The sequence below is a fragment of the Dermacentor variabilis genome, chromosome 1, assembly GCF_050947875.1.
Source record: "Dermacentor variabilis isolate Ectoservices chromosome 1, ASM5094787v1, whole genome shotgun sequence".
NCBI classification, from domain to species: Eukaryota; Metazoa; Arthropoda; class Arachnida; order Ixodida; family Ixodidae; genus Dermacentor; species Dermacentor variabilis.
In genome coordinates this window covers 59,837,600-59,857,606 of record NC_134568.1, presented here as the reverse complement: position 1 = coordinate 59,857,606, position 20,007 = coordinate 59,837,600, and the positions used below count along the sequence as shown (strand labels likewise).

The 20,007-nt window shown below is 48.2% G+C and overlaps 1 protein-coding gene across 4 annotated transcripts in view; it reads right to left on the bottom strand.

The window, feature by feature from the left end:
* The window catches only part of Pde11 (Phosphodiesterase 11), a 675,281-nt gene that overhangs the window by 67,712 nt on the left and 587,562 nt on the right, over positions 1-20,007 (bottom strand). For 3 of the 4 annotated variants that reach the window (XM_075687737.1, XM_075687750.1, XM_075687745.1), the window contains 3 exons: positions 15,118-15,374; positions 6,818-7,153; positions 5,988-6,158 (listed from right to left, as the gene is read on the bottom strand). In XM_075687737.1, the coding sequence (XP_075543852.1) occupies positions 5,988-6,158; positions 6,818-7,153; positions 15,118-15,374 (764 nt within the window). The remainder of the gene's footprint in view (positions 1-5,987; positions 6,159-6,817; positions 7,154-15,117; positions 15,375-20,007) is intronic. The other variant, XM_075687742.1, reaches the window with a different exon arrangement.

Sequence of the window (20,007 nt, the reverse complement as noted above, 5' to 3'; positions counted from 1 at the left end):
AAGATAATTACTGCATTTCTAAAAATAACTTGGATATGTGTTTCCATTTCTCGTACAAGTAATGTCGTGTTCTCTGAATTATGCAGCTCAAGGACTAGAATTATGTCATTTGCAACAGGCTAGATTTAAAAATTTCGCAAAACTTAAATATTATCACCCTGTATATGCAGTCATTGTGCAACGGTGTTTTCGAGCAAAATTCTGAAATGACACATCATGCGAGGCTGGAAAATTCTCGCCTGGGGTCTCCAGCCGCCCAGCATCGACCATTCATGACATATGCTAGCGCGCCTGGGTAGAGATACATTCCACCTGAATGTGTCTTGTGCCAGATAGGGCTTACACAGACACTTCGTGGCTTCACAATAAAATTTGGCGCGGTACACCCCTTATCTAAGGATTTGAAAACAGTCAACGACCTATTCCGCATTGTGCCATAGACTCTAAAAACGAAGGCTTTGCGAAAAACTCCATATCTGCGGCGGCAACTTCTTGTCCCACGCTCAACCCAATTTTTCTATAGAGATTTTGCACGCCACACTGGAATGCCTTAGCTCAGCTTGGTCACAGCAGCCGCACTGCACTCCATTAGAAAATTAAACATACTCCATCGGGGAGTAAACGAGAACACCCGAGAATGGAGCCAAGTATCAGGCGAGCGGTTACCATGGCAAAAGGGGTTGCCACGTTGTTTTGGATGGTTAAGATTTGGATGAGGTGGCGCCACTGTGCATGCGTTATATAGGTGTATTTCCTGAAAATCAAGTTGTTGAAGTTAGCGCATTGTGGTGTCGTCTCCCTTCCGTCCTTGTTTGCTGGCGCTAAATATGCTTTCAGTATACCAACACGCCCAACAAATGGCAATTGCCAGCAAGCGCTCCCTTTGTCTTGAAAGTGTATGTAAATTAACCCTTCAATGGCGGCACATATAAATACCCGGAAAAAGTTTATATCTTCCATCTCAATGTGCAAAACGCATCGAGAAAAATCGTAATCAAAGAGAAAAAAAAAATGTTTTGCGGGAAATGTCAGCAATAGGGGAAAGCCCCAGGCAGTAAACTGGAAGTGAATGGGCTTCCCCAAGCTTTATATGACTTCGTCTGGAATTTGTACAGACAGCTCTCGTCATGTGAACCATAGGTGTACATTCCATTTGTTTTACATCACGTGAGTGACACTATACTGCAGCCGGACATCTGGCATCGATATATCTTGTGACCGTGCTTTAAAAAAAGTCACTCAGTGTTGGCCGAAGACATATTGCCAGCAACTTCGTACTGCATGCCAGAACTAAATAAAAAAGGGGGAAACAAAGAAAAGGAAAAGCAAAAAAAAAAACGTACGTTTCTTGAAGGCAACACTCGTTCATGAAGGGTTAAACGTGATCAGTGGCAACTGCCCCGGTCACGTACATAAAAAAGCGATAAAAACTTTGCATGCCGCACAGTCTACCCGGATTTCACCACCATAAGATAAAGTCACGGCACGCTACCTGACCCCCCCCCCCCCCATATGCTGAAATCTTCTAGAAATAATTGACCAACGTCGCCTTTCTCACGCAGCGCATTACCATACATACACTTTTTTGGTAACTGATCGCGGTAAACTCAGTGGATATTTTTTTTTTCTTGACGCAGATTTCTCGCATGGCGCACGGCGTTATAAGCAACAATGGCACTTATGCTAATCGAAAGAACCGGCACTTGCAATCTACAGGATACGCACTAGGCACAGCCCATACAGCACGCTTGCCCACAGCGCGGCAGCGGTGCATTCATCAGTGCGTTTGCACCGTCTGCCGTATGGCGCCACAGGATTCATGTATAGGTAAACGCTTCTAATCAGCGCTGACAGGTGGGCCGACATACACAGCGCTGTGTATGTCGTCTTCGCAGTCCTTGTCCTTCGCGCTGTACGTTATTTTTGATCATGAATTATCAACTAGCTCAAGCAACCACCCTAATTCTGTGAGCAGGCGCACTTATATGTTACAATGCAATTGAGTGGGGGGTATCGGTGCTTCTCAAGCGACTCCTCGTTCTATACAGGGATCGCCGAGGAGCGTTGTTTAGAGCAGTGATTTCTCCAATAAGCGTTGTGCTCCACGCGGTGGAGTCGGGGAAAAACTTCGAGTCGCCTAGCTGCAAAGCGATAACGCGCATGCATCACGTGGCCTATCAATCATTCAACCGACTTCGTCGTTGCACAGAGGTCAGAGGGTCTAGTGGTACCCTGGCAATCAGGTACCACTCACTCGGAAGCAACTGCCTCTGCCCAGTGACCTCCGGCATATATGGTACCAACGTTCTCAGCTTTGGTTTTGTTTGTATGTTTCTTTTTTTTTTTCTAATTTAACGGCTAGGACGTGATATGAGCCTGCCTGTTTCGAAAGGCCAACCCATGATCATCATCATTGTCGTCGTCGTCGTCATCATCATCATCGGCATCATCATCATCAAGTTCTTTCATCAGCCATTATACCCCATGACTGGAAAATAGGCAAAGTCATCCCAGTCCCCAAAAAAGGGCCTTCATCTTCTCGCCATAATTATCGACCAATATCTATCACATGTATGACTTTTAAACTAATGGAACATATAATTTTCTCTCAACTTATAAAATTTCTAGTGTCCGTCAACTTCTTCCACCCTAACCAGCATGGCTTTTTAAAAGGTTTATCTTACGAAACAGAGTTATCCCTCTTTATTAACGACCTTAGCTTTAGCATTGACCTTAACATTCCAATTGACGCCCTCTTCCTCGATTTTGAAAAAAGCTTTTGACAACGTTTCTCACAAACGACATTCCTCAAACTTCCTCGTCTCAATCTTAACGAACACGTTTTTAATTGGATATGCAGCTTTCTCACTAATCGGCAGCAGTTTGTCTTTGCTAATAAACGTTCATCTTCTTATTCCTCTGTTATATCTGGGGTACCTCAGGGCACCGTCTTGGGCCCCCTTCTTTTTCTCATATATATTAATGATTTGCCTGCTAACATATGTTCTAACATTCGCATATTCGCTGATGATTGCGTTATCTACCGGCATATTACTAACACCGATGGCATTTTGTTTCTTCAGCCTGACATTCAGCACGTACTAACCTGGTGTAGTTGATGGCTAATGTCCTTAAATGTGAAAAATAAAACATCTCTGCTATCATTCCACCGACGTCACTCACAGCCATCTTCAAGATATCTCATCGGGAATGCAGAAATCGCTTCAGTATCAACTCACAAGTATTTAGGCATCCATTTGACACCTGATCTAAATTGGTCTTTTCTTATACATAACAGGTTACTAACGAGGCAAATCGCGTCCTTGGTTACTTTCGACGAACCCTGCGACTAACACCATGCATCAGTGAAATCCCTTGCTTACTTAACACTTCTCCGTCCCGAATTAGAATATGCATGCGCGATCTGGGACCCTCATCAAAATAACCTTTCCACTACTCTTGAATCTGTACAAAATCGCTCAGCTCGTTTCATTTTCTCCGCCTATTCCAATTATGTAAGTGTAACTGAACTAAAACTTAATGCTCATTTCACAACTTTAGCGAACCGCCGAAAAATTTCCAGACTGTGTGTGTTTCATAAATTCTTTTATCATCCCTCTCTGAACTCCATTATCAGCCCCGCCCATCGCATTTCCAATCGCACAAATCACGGAAAGGCCGCCTACCCTCCCCCTGCCCGCACTTCTGCGCATCTGTCATCATTTTTCGTTCATACAGCAAGGGACTGGAATGACCTGCCAAACGCCATCGTTGATCAGATCGACTCATCATCATTCAGATCATCCGTAGAAGGAATGTACTGCTGAAATTCCACCCCCTCATGTAATACCCCTTCAATGGGGCCCATTGGGGTACTAATAAATAAAAAAATAAATAATAAATAAATAAGAAAAGTGTGCTAGAGACCGGGCTGTGCTGGACTGCGCTGACTATGGCGGACGGGTTTGATTGAAATCTCTGCGTGCGACTGATGCGCGCAGAGCTTCTCTCGCTATAGCCGACTTTGTTCACATCATCAGTGTGTGGTGAACAGCTGCATGGGTGCAGGACACAGGACGAAAAGCTCAAACGCGGGCTAGTGTTAGTAAAGAGAGGTCGTTTGTGTGTCTCCCATTAGAATGACACTTCCGGTGAAACACGCACTTGCTGCCATCCTTGCATCACTTTTCACGTTCTTCGAGAATACTGACACGTTTGAGCAGTCTGAAAGTGGCTGCGACAGCCTGGAAACGATATTACAGCTTTAACTCAAACACCACTGGCATTGCCCAATGATTAACGCCGGAGGCAACAACGCGGCGACGACAGTTAGCGTGAACTCGGGTGAACGGCAGGGTCCCGATATTCTATAAGCGCGCCTCGCCCACTGCGCAAGGCACATAACTATTGGTGGTGGTATTCTGTATATGTACAAACACAAAACGTCTTTACACCATTAGAATAGTGCACCATTATAATGCTGAAGTGCCACGTCTGGTACCAGTAGAGGAGACAAGTCCGATGAATATTAAAGCACGATGGGTGACCTGATGCGGCCCAGTAAATTTTGCCATAAGACGCCAAGCGCAAAAAGAACGCGAATCTTTGAGAAATAGTGTACCGTCTGTCCCAGCAAATGTTAGTCAAGGTATTCAACGAAAACAAGAAGATTTTAACACCCCCCCCCCCCCCAGTGCAAGATACAATTATAATATCTACGGTGTTTGGTTGTAAGAAGTGGGACGACCGGACACCACAGGTCTTAGGACCGTCTCTATAACCTGCCGCGCTCCATAACGCGTCAGGTTTCTCGGCAAATCCGGATTCGTGATAATGTATCGTCACCTGATGCGTAAGGCGTTTCACCGGCGCAACGCGTACACCGCTGCGCGGAACCACGTGACAAGCTTGACGTCTGCCGTCTCCAAGGGAAAAGGGAGACGCCACTGCGAGCTGTGCATCGACGGGCACAACCCGATACAACACGGCGTTGCTATAGCACGTACGAGCGACGTGATGCTGCGTCCGGCTTATGACTCACACAAAGGCGCAACACGCAGCGCCGTTCACTGGATAGACCACGCGACTGCCAATACGCGAGCGAGACTCAAGTTTCCGATAGACGTACACGGCCAGTGCAACACCGAGACGATGCGGAAGAGAAACCGTGAGAGAGAGAGAGAGAGAGAGAGAGAGAGAGAGAGAGAGAGAGAGAGATATCATCTGCAGTATCTGAAACCTCCGTCCCGTCATCGTCACGCTGGCGAGCGGAATGTCAAGGCAGTTCAAGCGTTAAATTAGTTAAATGAGGACTGTGACACCGGTCTCAGTTTGACGGACAGCGCCCGTTTATGGCTCGTCGCATTGCGCATGCGCGCGACTGCTTCCAAGTGCGTCGCACATGACTCGCTTCTGTTCTCAGTACAAACCAAGGGACCAAGGTACTGACTACGTGCCTGCCGTATACGTCAAAAGCTGTCTTTTTCAAGCGAACCCGTGAGCCATTGCATCCAAGCGTAACCCGCCGTGGCTGCTCAGAGCCTATGGTGTTAGGTTGCTGAGCACGAGGTCGCGGGATCTAATCCCGGCCACGGCGGCCGCATTTCGATGGAGGCGAAATGCGAAAACACCCGTGTACTTAGATTTAGGTGCACGTTAAAGAACCCCAGGTGGTCAAAATTTACGGAGTCCTCCACTATATACGGCGTGCCTCATAATCAGAAAGTGGTTTTGGCGCGTAAAACCCCACAATTTAATTTTTAATCCAAGCGCGGTATCACGTAAACTATAGGATACTCGAAAATGAAGCCTCTGCGCAGCGTCGTGCGAACGCAGAAGCGAGCGTATTAGTGCGCTATTGAGTTCACTAGCTGAGACTGCGTCTCGCCTCAGCAACAACACCCATCATGCGGCCATAACGACGCACAACGACACTGCCGTCGCTTTTCTTGCTTTCAGCAGAAAACCGACACGCAAAGGAGACGCACCGTGACGTTCTGGAGGATCTTGTGGCAGAGCAGGCGGATGTCCAATTCGTTGCAGATGTCTTTCACCAGCTCGAAGATGAGCTCGCGCTCGTTGAGCGCTTGTAGCTCCTGCCGGCTGCGACGCTTGGGGCGCACCAGGCCAGTACCGCTTGGCACACCGGGCACACCGCTCTGTAAAGGGCAGAAAAGGCTGGTCATTTTACAGCACGGACACTCGTGTCCAGATGACGACAAAAAAGGAAAAATGAAATACCGGCAAACGAACAGAAAACGTGAGTGCAGTCATCACCACTACACGCGAACCTGTTGCTCTAGTTAACATCCTTCAAGGGGCTGGGCGTAATAAAGAAGCGCTGGAACACACCCGACGTTGCGAACATGGTACGACAATTCCAGATGGCGATTTCATGCGCTAGCTTTCTGTGCTGCATGCTTCTCGCGCTACAACTTCCACGCACCTAACAGGCACGAAATTCCGATGCGTTAATCGTACTTCAAATAAAAGAAGAGCACTGAAATTAGAGTTTCCTTTTGCTCAGTCACCTTTGCTTAGTTCTCCCCAAGTGATGTTTACAGAAAGGAAGGGAAAAGTTAGGCATATTTATTCGCGCACTCACGCAAGAAAGTACGAGCGGTGGCGAGATTTAGGTATAGGGTCGAAAGATGGCGGTAGACTTGATAGAAACGGTGGGATGCGCGCATTTCACTTAAATGGGGAGTATATACGAAGAGAGAAAAGCGCCGATGAATAATTGGTAAAGATTTCTGAGCATCAGTCGCAGTCTTTAATGAACAACTCTCGTGTATATATATAGCGCATGTTGCAGTACCTGGTTCTCCGCGGCGGCAGGCAGTGTGAGGAAGGTTGGGGTGCCGTCGAAGCTGGTCTGCACAATGGGCCGCAGAGGGCTGCCGCGGTCGAACTCGCAGGCCGAAATCTTGCGCATGGGCGGCGAGATGTTGGCGCCCGCGCCGGAGGAGGAGCCGCCGTTCAGCGAGCTCGAGCTGCTGCTCAGCGAGTGGGCCGCGGCCAGCATCGACGAGGAGGACGCCGACGAGCCGGCGGCCTGGTCCGCCGGGCAAGGGGAGGTCGCCTGCACCACGCTCTGGGGCACGGCGTGCGCCAGCAGCCACGAGTCCACCACCTGCGGATAGCAACGTCTCCGCTGACGTCGGCGCCAGCGCACGGAGCAGCGTTAACACAGCGGGGCTCTCTCCCCCAGGCCAGGCGCGCACCCATCCGTGGTAGCGAGACACACCAAGGCCCTAAGCGCGGCGTAATAAAGGCACTCGCGCGAGCTGGCCAGACGGAGGCCACAGAAGCGGCATTTACTACAAGGTTACTCGCAATAGTGCAAATGTCGCCGGTCCAGGTCCTGGACGTGTTGGCAGCGATACTGGACGGCAAGGCGACCGCAGCTGCACAGCACACGAGTTGACCACGAAGGCCCTTACACTTTTGCGATAGGCTCTATAGATACACTCGCTATACAGCAGGCGAACGAGCTGCAGTGCAGCGCGCAGTATGCGTCGTGGCAGTCACCAGTGGCCACGGAGCAACGGGAACTATAAAACGGCGCGTAATGCCTCCGTTTCGATTGTTCGACGGCCACGGAGCCACAACGATCGCGGAGTATCCTCTATGAAAACAGAAGGACCTCTCTGTTAGACTGTACAAACATCGTGCTTCTCGTGTGTGCGTCTTCAGTTAAAGAAGCCCTGACAGAACACTTGTAATCTCGCTTTCCCTTATTATGAGCTGCCGACTCCATAATCAAAATATGGGGCCCTGAATTCTTCGAACGCGCAAGAAATAATTAAATGCAAAATCGTATAATGAATTGATTCAAAACGCGCGCCAAGTGTAGCGTGGCTTCAGGCTTGAAGCATGCCTCCTGGGGGAAACCAGGGGGTGATTACAAGTATGTTGTGGCAAAGCACTGACGCGCGCTCGGTAAAAAAAGAAAAAAAAAGAAGAAGAAAAGTTGAATAAAAAAAAAAAAAGAACGCGCAGCCACATCGGTCATTCTTTCCTTCATACTGTGCTTCTCCGCATTCAACACCGGATCAGCCTGATCCTGGTTCGTAATTTCTAGGAACCATTTTCCCCCTTATTTTCCCGTCAAGTACTCAGCTTTGGGCACGTTCACAGTGTGGCGTGGGACCACTACACCGGGCTAGGGGCGAAGGCTAGGGTGGCTAACCGGACTAACTGAAGCATGCGTCAAAGGTTTATAATAACACGTGATCGCTACTTGCGATTTCCGTGATTCCACAAAGAGGCCTCCTTGAAGCCCGAATCCGTGTTGCAATTGGCGTGCGCTTTCAATGATCGATTTAAGATATGGTGTAATCCTTTGTTGCACTAGCAAGAAATCGAAGCCTCACAACGCGATTAACTTGTCGACAGCGATCCATTGAGAAAAAAAAAATATTTTGCATCAACGCTCCATTAACAAACCAGCACATACATCGCAGGCTGGTTGAGTCGTGCCCCTCATTACGCAGTAGTTATTATGGGCCGTGTACGCTCGGCGCCGAGTGCCTTTATGAGGACTGAAAGGATTTACATAACAACTCGTAAGCGTTTCCATCCTTCTATAAGAAATAGGAATAAGAAATACAATACGTCAAACGTAGTCTATGTGAATACGTACGAGCAAGTATAGTTACATGGGTCCAACGTAAATTCATATGAGCGTAGTTCTTGTGGTACATACGCAAAAAACAATCCAGGAACACAGGAAGCTACGATTTTTCATAATATACACATAACAGACATGTTGCCGAAATTTGGTGACCTCGTGGCTCACACTCTACGTACACTACTCTGGAAAATGCCTGCAGTCAGCATGCGACGCTGGATTAGAGGCAACATGTCCCCCCGATATGTTTTAGAGAAAGCGTAACTGAATTCATGACCTTTTAGTTCGCGAGTGCTGTTTGCCATTGGTCGGCTATCTTCGCTAATATTACGCCCAATATAGCAATTACCTTATGCCTTATGACTAGGTATCACTACTGAGATTATGATTTGGACTACATATAGTGAGCACTGAAGAGGTATTAAGAGTAATTAAGGTTAATAAAAGGCAGGTAAGCTTAATTACGATGAAATTATTTAAGCTTAAATAAGACTCCTTCAGACGAATGAAGGGTAACAAAGCCTAATGGAGATTATTTACGATGGAATTACTTAAGAGTCTTGACGAGTCATTGATGTTAATTAAGAACAGTGAGGTTATCACAATTAGGTCACATTAATTAACCGAATCAATATTAATTACGGTACTTAACATTAATTACGCCTAATTTAGATTGATTGGTATTGTGCTGATTTATGCTAATCAGGATTGCTTAACGGTAATTAAAACAACATAAATCTAATTAAGATCAATTACGATGGCATTACTTCAGTCCACTCGAAATTAATAAGGCTAATAAAGATTAACTGATATTACACTACTTAACCCTAATTCAGATTAATTGCGATTACATTATTTTCGCGCAATAAGATTAAGTTCGACTAATTAGGTTCAGCAATGAGGTAATTACAACAGCTCACTGTAATACTTGCAACACATTGCGTCATCCTCGCCACAGTGAGCTGCGGTGCGTGTAGCTCGGCCAATCAATCAATCATTCGTTGTATGAGTGCAAGATGAGCGACTGGAAATAATGCTTACGCACTATCTGATAAGTCCCACTAGGGAGTTTCTGTAGTAATGTTTTGTATACGGACCCTGCTCCTTACTAACTACGCCGGTTTGCTTTCTCTTTTAATAATAAAGCAAATTAGGGCTTATTCTATAAACTAAGGAGAGGTTGGTCAAAATTAGCGTTTCGGGGGTGATTAGCGCTTCGTAACACCCATTACACTCTTCCCAAGAAGTGAACGGGAATCGTGCCTCCACTAAAGCGCCCTTGGTTCCTCTGGTAATAAAATAATTGATCTCTAATTGATTGTATTGGAAACTTGAGAGTCGTATCCGAACACAGGTTTGTTTTGCTTGGTTTTCCTTCTCTGTGTGTGTGTTTAACAAGGCTCGTGTTCAGAGATAGAGCAGCGAACATTGCATTCTGGGACCGTATTTAGGTAAAGATTCTTTTCCTCCGATATCATTTATTTCTTGCCATTCCTTCCGCTTAGTGGGTGATTTCGGTGACACCAGGGGGTAGCGTCGTGCGAACCAATAAGGAAGGGCAAAGAGGGTGGGAAATGAAAAAGATTTTTAATACGGGCCCTGGACTGGCAGTATCTGCACGTCCCAGGGTGACGCACTTCTTTTCTCCAGGCGTGAGTGAAGGTAACGTCAGCCGCATAAGTTTGCGGGACCTGCAACGCGAGGCGGAGCGACGCAAAGCTGCATTATTCCACCATGCACTGCAGATCACGCAAACTTATGCGGCTGACTGAACGTCCACACTAGCGCAAAAAAAAAAAAAAAAACGCGCGCGGCATGCTGCAGGCGGCAGAATGAGTCAGCATTGGCATGACCGCACTTACGGGCGTCCTTGCCGCAGCGCTGAGCGCGTGAATCGCTATCAGCTGGAATTCGCGTGATTTTATTTTGGCCGCTTCATCACTGCTTGCAACGACAATAATAAACCCTGAGCAAGAAGAGGTAGTATTGCTAGGCCTGCTGGCAAGCACCTATCTGGCGATGCGTAACACGCAAAAGCGCGCGTAGCTTGGTTACGCCACTTTGTCAGGTCGCTTAGTCCTTGTGCTTCGCATGGTAGTTTTCGAAAAGGACGGGGCGGTTACGCCCCAATTCGATAAGCATTTCCGACGTCGCGATGCGTTCGAAGACTGCGATATGACGAGCGCGTCGGGCTTGGCCGCCATCTTTCGAATTGCTGAGACGCGCTCCGATTGGTCTGCGGTGAGGGAATCCGGCGGCAGCTGCCGCAAAAATCGGTCCGGGAGCAATCGGCGCGGACGCGGCTATTCCGGCGGATCTCTCCGCCACCGAACTGGGTTCCGCGCCGCTCCAGACGCCGAATGCCTAAGTGTGAACGCGCTAGAATGGCGCGTTCACACTGATACACTCGGCTGGGATTAACGATGCTGACAGAGGGGGTATATTTCCTTGGAGCGTTTGCCCAAGTGTTCTGCCCTATTGGCGGCAAACGGCCTGCAGCGAAAAATATCTTCAAGACTCATTCGCTCCCCGGCAGAAAAAAGTTGCCGCCCATCTGTTTTCGCGGCACGCTTTCTTCCGCGAGCGTTTTTGGCTCTATAATGTGGACGTACCTAGACAGGGCTACTGTTATCAGCTCCGTCCTGCTAGAGTTCAGACTTTGAGGTTGGCCTTTGCCCCGACATTCCCTCGTTTGAATGCGAAATTTGCCGCCCTGAGTGACAAATCGGGGTGGGAAGTTGAAGTTTAGGGCGGTCCGTCTGGGATGCGGCGGCTTACGCTCGAACCGCACGCCGCACCGCCCACATGCCGCACTAGTGCGGTGGTGCGAAAAACAGCACATGTCGCACACCGGTGCACAAATTTCGGTTTACCCTGCATATGCGGACCCTGTGTAGGAATTTTTCACACGACCGCACGCGTGCGGCAGGTGCGCGGGGCGGCGTGCGGCTCGCTCGTAAATCGGCCCTGAGGAGTGCGCACGCTATGGCACTGGCATGCGGTGGCAGAAGGGCAGAAGGTACTGGAAGGGTCAACAGAAATCGGTAACTTTCTGTGCTCGACATCCCTCGTCCGTATCGCATGCAGCGGTGCGGTGACCACCTGGCGTGCGGAAAACGTGGGAAAACGGTCTTAAGATGTTCGGTTTGTTTCGTAACATCCGTGTTCCTTTTTTCTTTGTTGGGGGGCTTAGCTAAGCAATCTTGAAGAACCTGGGCTGCTAAAAGCTGTTGCGCACAATGGTGCTCGCTTAACACACTAATGCTATGTGCCACTTGCTTTTATAGCGGACTTACACCTTTTTTGTAGGCGTAAGTATATACGCTGGGGTGTTTGGTGATCTGTGCTTTGTGAGAGGTAGACAGTCAAGTGAACGAAGCAGAGACAAGAGATCATGCCGCTCGTGTAAGCGTTGCAAGACACTGAGCTAGTTTTACAACGTAAAAACTTGTTCTCTTGGAATATCGTGCACAGAAAAAGGGGTGCACTACAATGCACGACTTCTGGAACTTGACAGCGATAAAGCTTTACGAAAACATATCAGATAGGCTGTACGTAAGTACTGGAGTCTTGGCTATACGAATGTCTGGCATGTAATTTTTTTCTTTGTCAGAAAACATTGACTTGAGACACTATAGATACAGATACAAATGGGTACGGCGCACGACAGCAGGCAGTCAAATGCGACGCGTGGTATGGCACCTGGTTTGGAATACATGCGTCACGCACAAGAACGACGGTGTTATATGAATCCCCAAGTGTTTGTGTGTAAGCCGCGAGCAGGTTAGCGAAGGAAGGGAACTGCAATGCAGCATGCGAGCGATTAATAATGGTCTGTATGAGTGAAAATTACGTGAAATAGTTACGTTTAATACAATTTTAGTAGCATGCGACATTTGTAGAACCATGCAGCAATGTGACAACGTCTTGCTGCAGTGTGATTACGTTGGCATTCACCATCACCCGTGTGCACGAGACGCTGGAAGTTGTCGGGGTCAGACGATGCGAAACGTAAATGTGCATGCCATTTCAGAGCCTCCAAAACACGCCACAAGAAGCGTAGTAAATGTTGAGGGGTCAGCGAGGAGCGGTAGAGCAGTGGATCCCTTTCCAATGCAGCTCGTGCGGAGCGGCGTCTTGCGCGCGCCTACGGCGTGGACTCGCCGGAAGAGTGTCACGTGAGGCAGCAATCTATATAGGAAGTGCACGTAAATGGTGTTAATAGAGTTCAAAGCAGGCTCTGAGTACGGAAAAACATTGACGTAATATCTGCAGCGCGCATAGCGCTGTCAAAAAACAGCAGGATTCGTTAGCGTCGTGCTAGTAAAGCAGGTTAAATTGCGAGAAAACATAGTCGCAAAGTTTGCGAATGAATCCGGCAAAGATACGAAGGCAACTATAATCTTGGACACAAGTCGAGAGAAACACTTCGCGCCTTTATAGCGTGGTGCATCCGTCACCCTCACGCGCCATGTCACGCGCAATCGTTTTACCAGTCGTCAACAGTTCACGGCTGAGTCTCTATCTCAGCCAGTGTATTCACAAGGCGTCCTGGTGGTCAGGGTTAGTGGGGTAATGGTGAGGGATCGTTAGGTTTCGCGGCACAAAATATTGTTCGATAGCCTCAGTGCAATCACTCCCTCGTGGTAGTTTCAAAAGACCCGGAAGTGAATATTCCGATTATGTATAATTTCGATGCTTTACTAGCCACAATGTCTCTTCATGGGAGAAAAAAAAATTCAGCGTGCTCGCCTCTACGAGGAAGACAATCAATCGACGTTTTACGCGAATAAACGTGCAGCCAGTTGCTACGTCAATAACTCGAGAAAGGACAGTGACCCGACCTAAACCTGTCAATTCGTAAACAGTACCATCGTTGCTGCAACCATTCGCATTCAATGTCCCCGGTTTCTCCTCTGTCGGGCAACTAATATCTTCGAGGCAATTTTCTCATTGGCAACTTTTCAAAAACGACGACATTTCTTATTAGTCAATCCCGCGCAACGATATATATGATACGCAGAGAGTTACGGGAGATGTAGGTTGTCCACCATGCATCTTATTGATGCGCAAATTATTTTCAAACGGTTTTTTCCTCTTGGTCCCACTCAAACATGTGGTAACGGCAGCAGAGATTGATCCGTGCCCTCGAGCTGAACAGCAAAGCGACTGCGCTAGTACCACAGCATGACCGGCACTTTGACACATGAAACCTTGGGTGTTACAGTTGCAAGCAATTAATTTGGCCCTCGTAATAAACCGGACCGTGAAAAACAAACTACGTAATTTAACGAAAACGACCTAGGTTGAGAAACCACTTTAAGCCTGTTTTTCTTAAAAGTTATGTAAAGTTAAAAATTATATCTGGCTGGACGCAACAGTGAACGACGGTATCAAAAGCTCGCAGCTCGAGAATAAATTTCTTGAACCCATGTGTCGCAAGTTTCTTTTATTTCTTTTCAAACTGTTTTTCGCTGCACGTGGCTGCAGTGCACCACTCAGTTGTTCGCGGAACAACGGCTTGCTGTTCCATACTGAATTCAACAGCAATCATCCTGATTGCTGTCCCTTCAGGCAATTTTGTAGCATTCTGAAGAACTAAAAATAAAAGTAATATAACAGATGTTACATATGGGACCAATCTGATTCTTGCGGGCACGTAGCGCACAGTTGTTACAAACGTCGCACTCGGCTCAAATCAGGGGCTATTCATCGGCCACATGCGCCGTAATCAACGTTCAAGGCTCAATAAAAAAAATAATAAAATAGAGAACAGAACACAAGTGCACGCGTTCACTATAGACTCGATACCACGTTGCGCCCGCTTGTCAAAAGCTACCTAACAACTGCTCATTAAACGGCGGTTCAAACGAATCACGGGCAGTGCGTACCCAAAGTTAATGGAGAGGACTTACTCTTCACACCTGAAGAGTGTCAAGGGCGCCAAAGCAGCCCCGCCGCCACTGCCTGCAGTAGCATGTGTGGCAGTACGATTATGGGGTGTTGGGAACTTTCGACAGAGCTGTAGCGTATGCATCGAAAATTTTCCTTAACGTACTGTTTTCTGATATGGCCAAACACGTAATACGACGTACAGACGTGCCAGTTTAGAACCTCATAAGCCAAGGTCAACGAGCTAAGATGCACAACATGGGACAGGCGTGCTATAGTTTATCAATCGTTCAACCTTATCAATCAGCCGGAAGGCCCATGACTGAAGATGTCCAACATGGGACCACACCTTATAGGAGAGATCCTCAATTTAAGCGCGAATAGACCACGTGCATACAGTTTCTTCCACTGGTGCTTCTCTCAACTTGTTTGTCGCAAGAGGTTTCAGAGAGAGAGAGAGAGAGAGAGACGCTATTTTCTGCAATCCTTTAGGAAGCACGGCTCAGCGCCTTGGTGAAAGGGTCAGGGCGTGAGCATGATGGCGGCGTGTCACCCCCGGTGGATCAAGGAGGGATACGAGAGGGTGTCCCCACCTTTCTCGAGGCCTTGCGCATGAAGTAGTCGCCGACGAAGGCTGGGTGCTCGTCGAGCCATGCCTCGACGCGGGCCTCCTCGAGCTGCTCTGCCCCTCCGGCCCCCTCGGAGGCCTTCATGGCGGGCAGCAGCAGCGGCGGGGGAGCCCCCCGCGGGTGCCAGCCGGGCTGCCACAGGGGCCGCCAGAGCGCGCGGCCACCGCCACCACTAGTCTCGCCGCCCGCCGCCAGCCTGCTCCGCTTGCCAGATGCCGGACCTGCGAGCAACACCGTGTCACACACCCGGTGGGGACGCCACCGACTAAGAAGCCTTTCTCATAAGCTAAGAACCCAGCGCGAGAACCCACCATACATTTCCGCCATTTATTTCGCAACAGCCACACATGGGCCGAACCAAAAGTTTTTTTTCACGTAACAAGTTTCCGCGTTAGCGGCTCTCCTCATTCGCCATTGAGCCTTTCGATGGCTAGGCAGCCACGTAGGTTTGGCCAGGCTGCCCTGCTCTGGATACCTAACAAGCAAGATCGCGCATCAAGGCACCTATATACCAACCAGACGCCCATGGAGACCATAGGCGCCGTAGGGCCGCCTCGAGGAACGAGAAAACGCTCCACGGCCCATATTCACAAAATAGCATTTATGCTAGAACTGATTGTAAGAGCAAATCCAGCCTATCTTGATGCTGAACATATACATAGCAAAGGCGGCCGGCCAACAGCAAATAGCACTTACGAAGGAAAAGTTTCGTAAATTCACTCTTTGGAACGGCCCTGTAAACAAGTGTTAGAGCAATTGAGCCTAGTAGTATATCAGATAACTTTTTTCGAATCTATTGCGGAACATCGTTGATTAATAATAAGTCCAAATTTGCCCTTTTAAATTATGCGTGCAAACCGCGGTGCCGCTGACGTCGGTGAGGGTAACGTCACATGTTTCATACTTTCGTGCCTTCGGGTAATTCAAGTCCAGCGGAGTCTGGCTTACCAGACTCCGCTCGTTTTAAACTGACTTATTTGTGATTCTCAGGAGGGTGGCCTACAAATAAAGTTCAATTTCCTTCAATGTCTCAACTCAATTCGGTGCCGTGTTTCGTGGCTGCTCGAACCGTCAGCGTGCACAATGGCCCGCAAGCGTCCCGCTTCAGGAAACGCTCGACAACTCGCCGCTGCAACTGTTGCGCGCCTCTGTACGGCGTCCTCGAAGAACGCGTACGCTGCTGCGGCCGTGACCTGGAAGCGCAAAGGCAGTACGTGGACTACACGTGGCGACCATCAGCGGTGGAACGACAGGATGACAGCGGTCGCTTCGCTGCGCAATAAGAAGGGCGCTCGCTCCGACTTTGTCTTCGCGTATGAAAACTGTTCCCATTGGGCCAGTGGATATTACTACCGCTCGACCAGCGTGGCGTGAGTCAGTTGGCGTTCACGGGCTGACGTCTGCCACAAGGTGGACAGCAGTGCCTAGCTGATGAGCAGCTAGGCACTGCTGCTGAGCGTAGAGGTCCGACAGAATAAGGATGAATCAGGGAGATTTAGCGTATAGTGCCATCATTTTACCGTATACCTACACCATTTCGGTCACTTGGCAACCTTGCACGTGCTGTCTGCTTGAGCCGCGCCGTGTGCATGCGAAGCGTGAATCAGCTCGCATGCACGCACAAATCTGGCGAGTGGCCGACGCGGCAGCGAGAATATTCACGGGAGCTGTATATAGAGCGGTATAACGCTTCACTTAGGCTGTCTTTTAATTCCAGTGCCTGCGTTTGAGCGCGCAGCGCGGACTGGGTCGAGCTAACAGGTGTAGACCGCACACGTCGCCGCCTCGTGCCCTCGCCTTTTGCCATCCGCCTGGTGTCAGCCGGTCTGAGCGTTCGTTACATAGCGCTGTCTGCAGCACATGGCAGTAAAGTAATGCCACGGAGGTCCTTACACCGCATCGCTTTTGGTGTTAAACAATCCCCGTTTCCTGACATTATATATACATATATATATATATATATATATATATATATATATATATATATATATATATATATATAGAGAGAGAGAGAGAGAGGGGGGGGAAGGAAAATAGGAGACAAAAAAAAAGTCAGCGCTCGGTGTCTTGTCGTTTAACGGCCCACGAACTAGCCAAACTAGCCCCTATACTGCAAGTAAAACGAATTGATCTAGCACCGAACGGTCACATATCGAAGTTACGAAGGTAGTATATAACCATCTTGTTGTAATACAGTGACATTTAAATAGAGATCAAATAAAGTTACAATTATTTATCGTGTCCCGATGGTTCTCAGGCAAAAAAGAAGAAAGCGTATGGAATGGCAGCTTCAGGAGAAACTTGATTACATGGCCCGCAAATTATTATCCTTTAGCGAGAGGCAGCGTGTTAAAAATGAGTTGAACAAGCGACCACAAGGAACGCTTATCTTAATTCGCGTGGCTGCAGCTCTTGCGCCAATTCGCGAGTGCTCTTCTCCCCACTGCACTCTTGCCACACACATCGCGGTTCAGGTCACCGTTAAAACGAGGACGGATCGTGCACGCTATAAGCCACTAGGCTTCTGCGCGTAATTTCGTGTGGAGCACTGCACGGGCCCGGGCCGCCCGAAGCATTTTTCGGCAGGCCCGGGCCGGAATCGGGCCCGCTCATTCAAGGGCCCAAGTCGTGCCTTCGAGCACACGCGAACATGACGCATTGCATGGTCCAAGGAATTCTGTGCCAAGCTGAAGTGACACGTGCAACGAGCTTGCTCTTAGTATACCGTAGCAAAGAAAATAGAAAAACAGATCAAATTCAAAATTCTTTTTCTTCTTCAGAAGGAAAAACATTGCTTCCGCGTTAGGAAAACTAAATTAAACAAAAAGGGCTCTTCAAACCATTTCCCCGTTACCGCTTTTGCGACTGCACTATCAGTACTTTCGATACTATTTTGTTAAGGCAAAAACCTTAAGTGGGTCGTTGCAATGGCTCATACCCGTAAAAGCGGCGTCTGGTCCAGTGATACAAAAAAAGTAGACGAGTGGTACAAAAAATATCATCAGCAGCAGTGGCCCATACCCGGTAAAAAAAAAAAAAAAATTATCTGGAATGGCTCATACCACCGTAAGCAAACAAAGATGCAATGGCTGAATATGAAAGAAGAAACAAAAGAAATAACGAAATAAAGAACTAGGAAAAACGGAAAGGAAGAGAGAACGAAAAAAACCTTTAGGTAGTGCATTAGGTGCTCGCATGTTTCGTTGAGGAGGCCGACCTACAGTGCCATATGTTTACTTCACACTGCAGCCCGTTATGTCCTGCAAGAAGTCTGACCCCTCCGATCGGATAACTTAATGCATTACCACACGTGCAGCAGGCTTTCGCTTTCCCGTGTTACAGGAGTGTAAGCCGATATTTATGTTAGCGCTTACGAAAGGAGTGTCTCTTTCTACTTGTTGCGTTTATTTTATGCTGTGCTCGTAAATCCGCCTATATATATATATATATATATATATATATATATTTCCATGGGAGAAACAAATATTTCGGTCTTTTGTTGCTTATACACTGCAGTTGATAGACCGCGAGAAGGTGAGGCTGACACATAGGGTACAATCTGTAAGTAAAGATATATATATATATATATATATATATATGTACTTACAGGCTGGGTCTGGTCATGCACACGCGGGCCTTGGCTAAGATCAGTAATGAAGACCCGGGTCTGGGCTGGGCTCGGGCTTCATAAAGCGGGCCCGAGCCGGGCCCGCGCCGAAAAATCAGGCACGCGTGCAATGCTCTAAGTTCGCCGCCCCGTCGTATACACCTCCCACCTCATGAAATGCACTATCAACGCATGCATATAGTCGGTTCGCTTCACCGCCATGGATTAGCTTGGCAATCAACCTTGCAGGAAGGCTAGCTCAACGACTAAGGAAAACGTGTCTAATTTGCAGCGTTCGCTTCCTCTTGTCTCAAAACACGTTAGTCAACACGTTAATTTCCGCAGCGCTTCGGCACTCCCATCTCGTTTCGTGAGCTCAAGCTCGTGTCAAGCCAAACCCGTCGGTGTGGTACGAAAACGACTAGAGAGAGAGAAAAAGAGAGAGGAGATACGAACACCTTGTGTCGTTGCGTGCGCTTCATTGCCCGTATATATAGCATATGTACGCAGGTGCACCGGGACGCAAGTCAGCCCGCAAAGGCAGCAGCTTAAAAAGGGCAAACCGGAGGTTCCGATAAACGAATGCGCGAAGAGCTTTAGAGCGGGGCAGTTATTCGCGATCGAATAAGGTCGAGCGCACGTTTGCCGCAGCTGCGCATGTATATGCGACCTCAAATCGCCGCGCAAGAGCACTTTGCGGAAAACTGCCACACTAAACACAGTCGCGGTTGCAACATGTGCATGGCGTATCCTTGCAGCGCAGCAGCATCGGGATTCAGAACTCGACGTCAATATTACTTCACGCTCAGTGAATAAGGTCCAAATCGCGAGACAAATAACAGCAATATACGATGACCGAACTCATTTCGCATTTTAAAAGGTCGTTCCAGCCGCGGGAGAAACAACGGTACACCACTCCTTGCTGCGCACGCAAATCAAATCCCGTCTTTTCAATTACTTAACTCTACCAGCGAAACTTACTTTGCTTGCTTCCCAGGCGTTTGTCGTGCCGTTTGTCTCAAATAGAAAACTGGACTGACACCGAAGGTGGTGAACTTAAGTGTGGGGCCCGCGATCCTGACAAGGTAGCGCACGATAATGCATCCTCGTAAGGGATTTATTGTGGTTTGTAATGCGGGCCGATGCTCGAGACAGTCCACTCAAAGGCATGAGTAGGCCGATCGTGATAAATTTAATGGCATGCGAATATTCGAAACTCTCGAATAACAAATCACACACACACACAC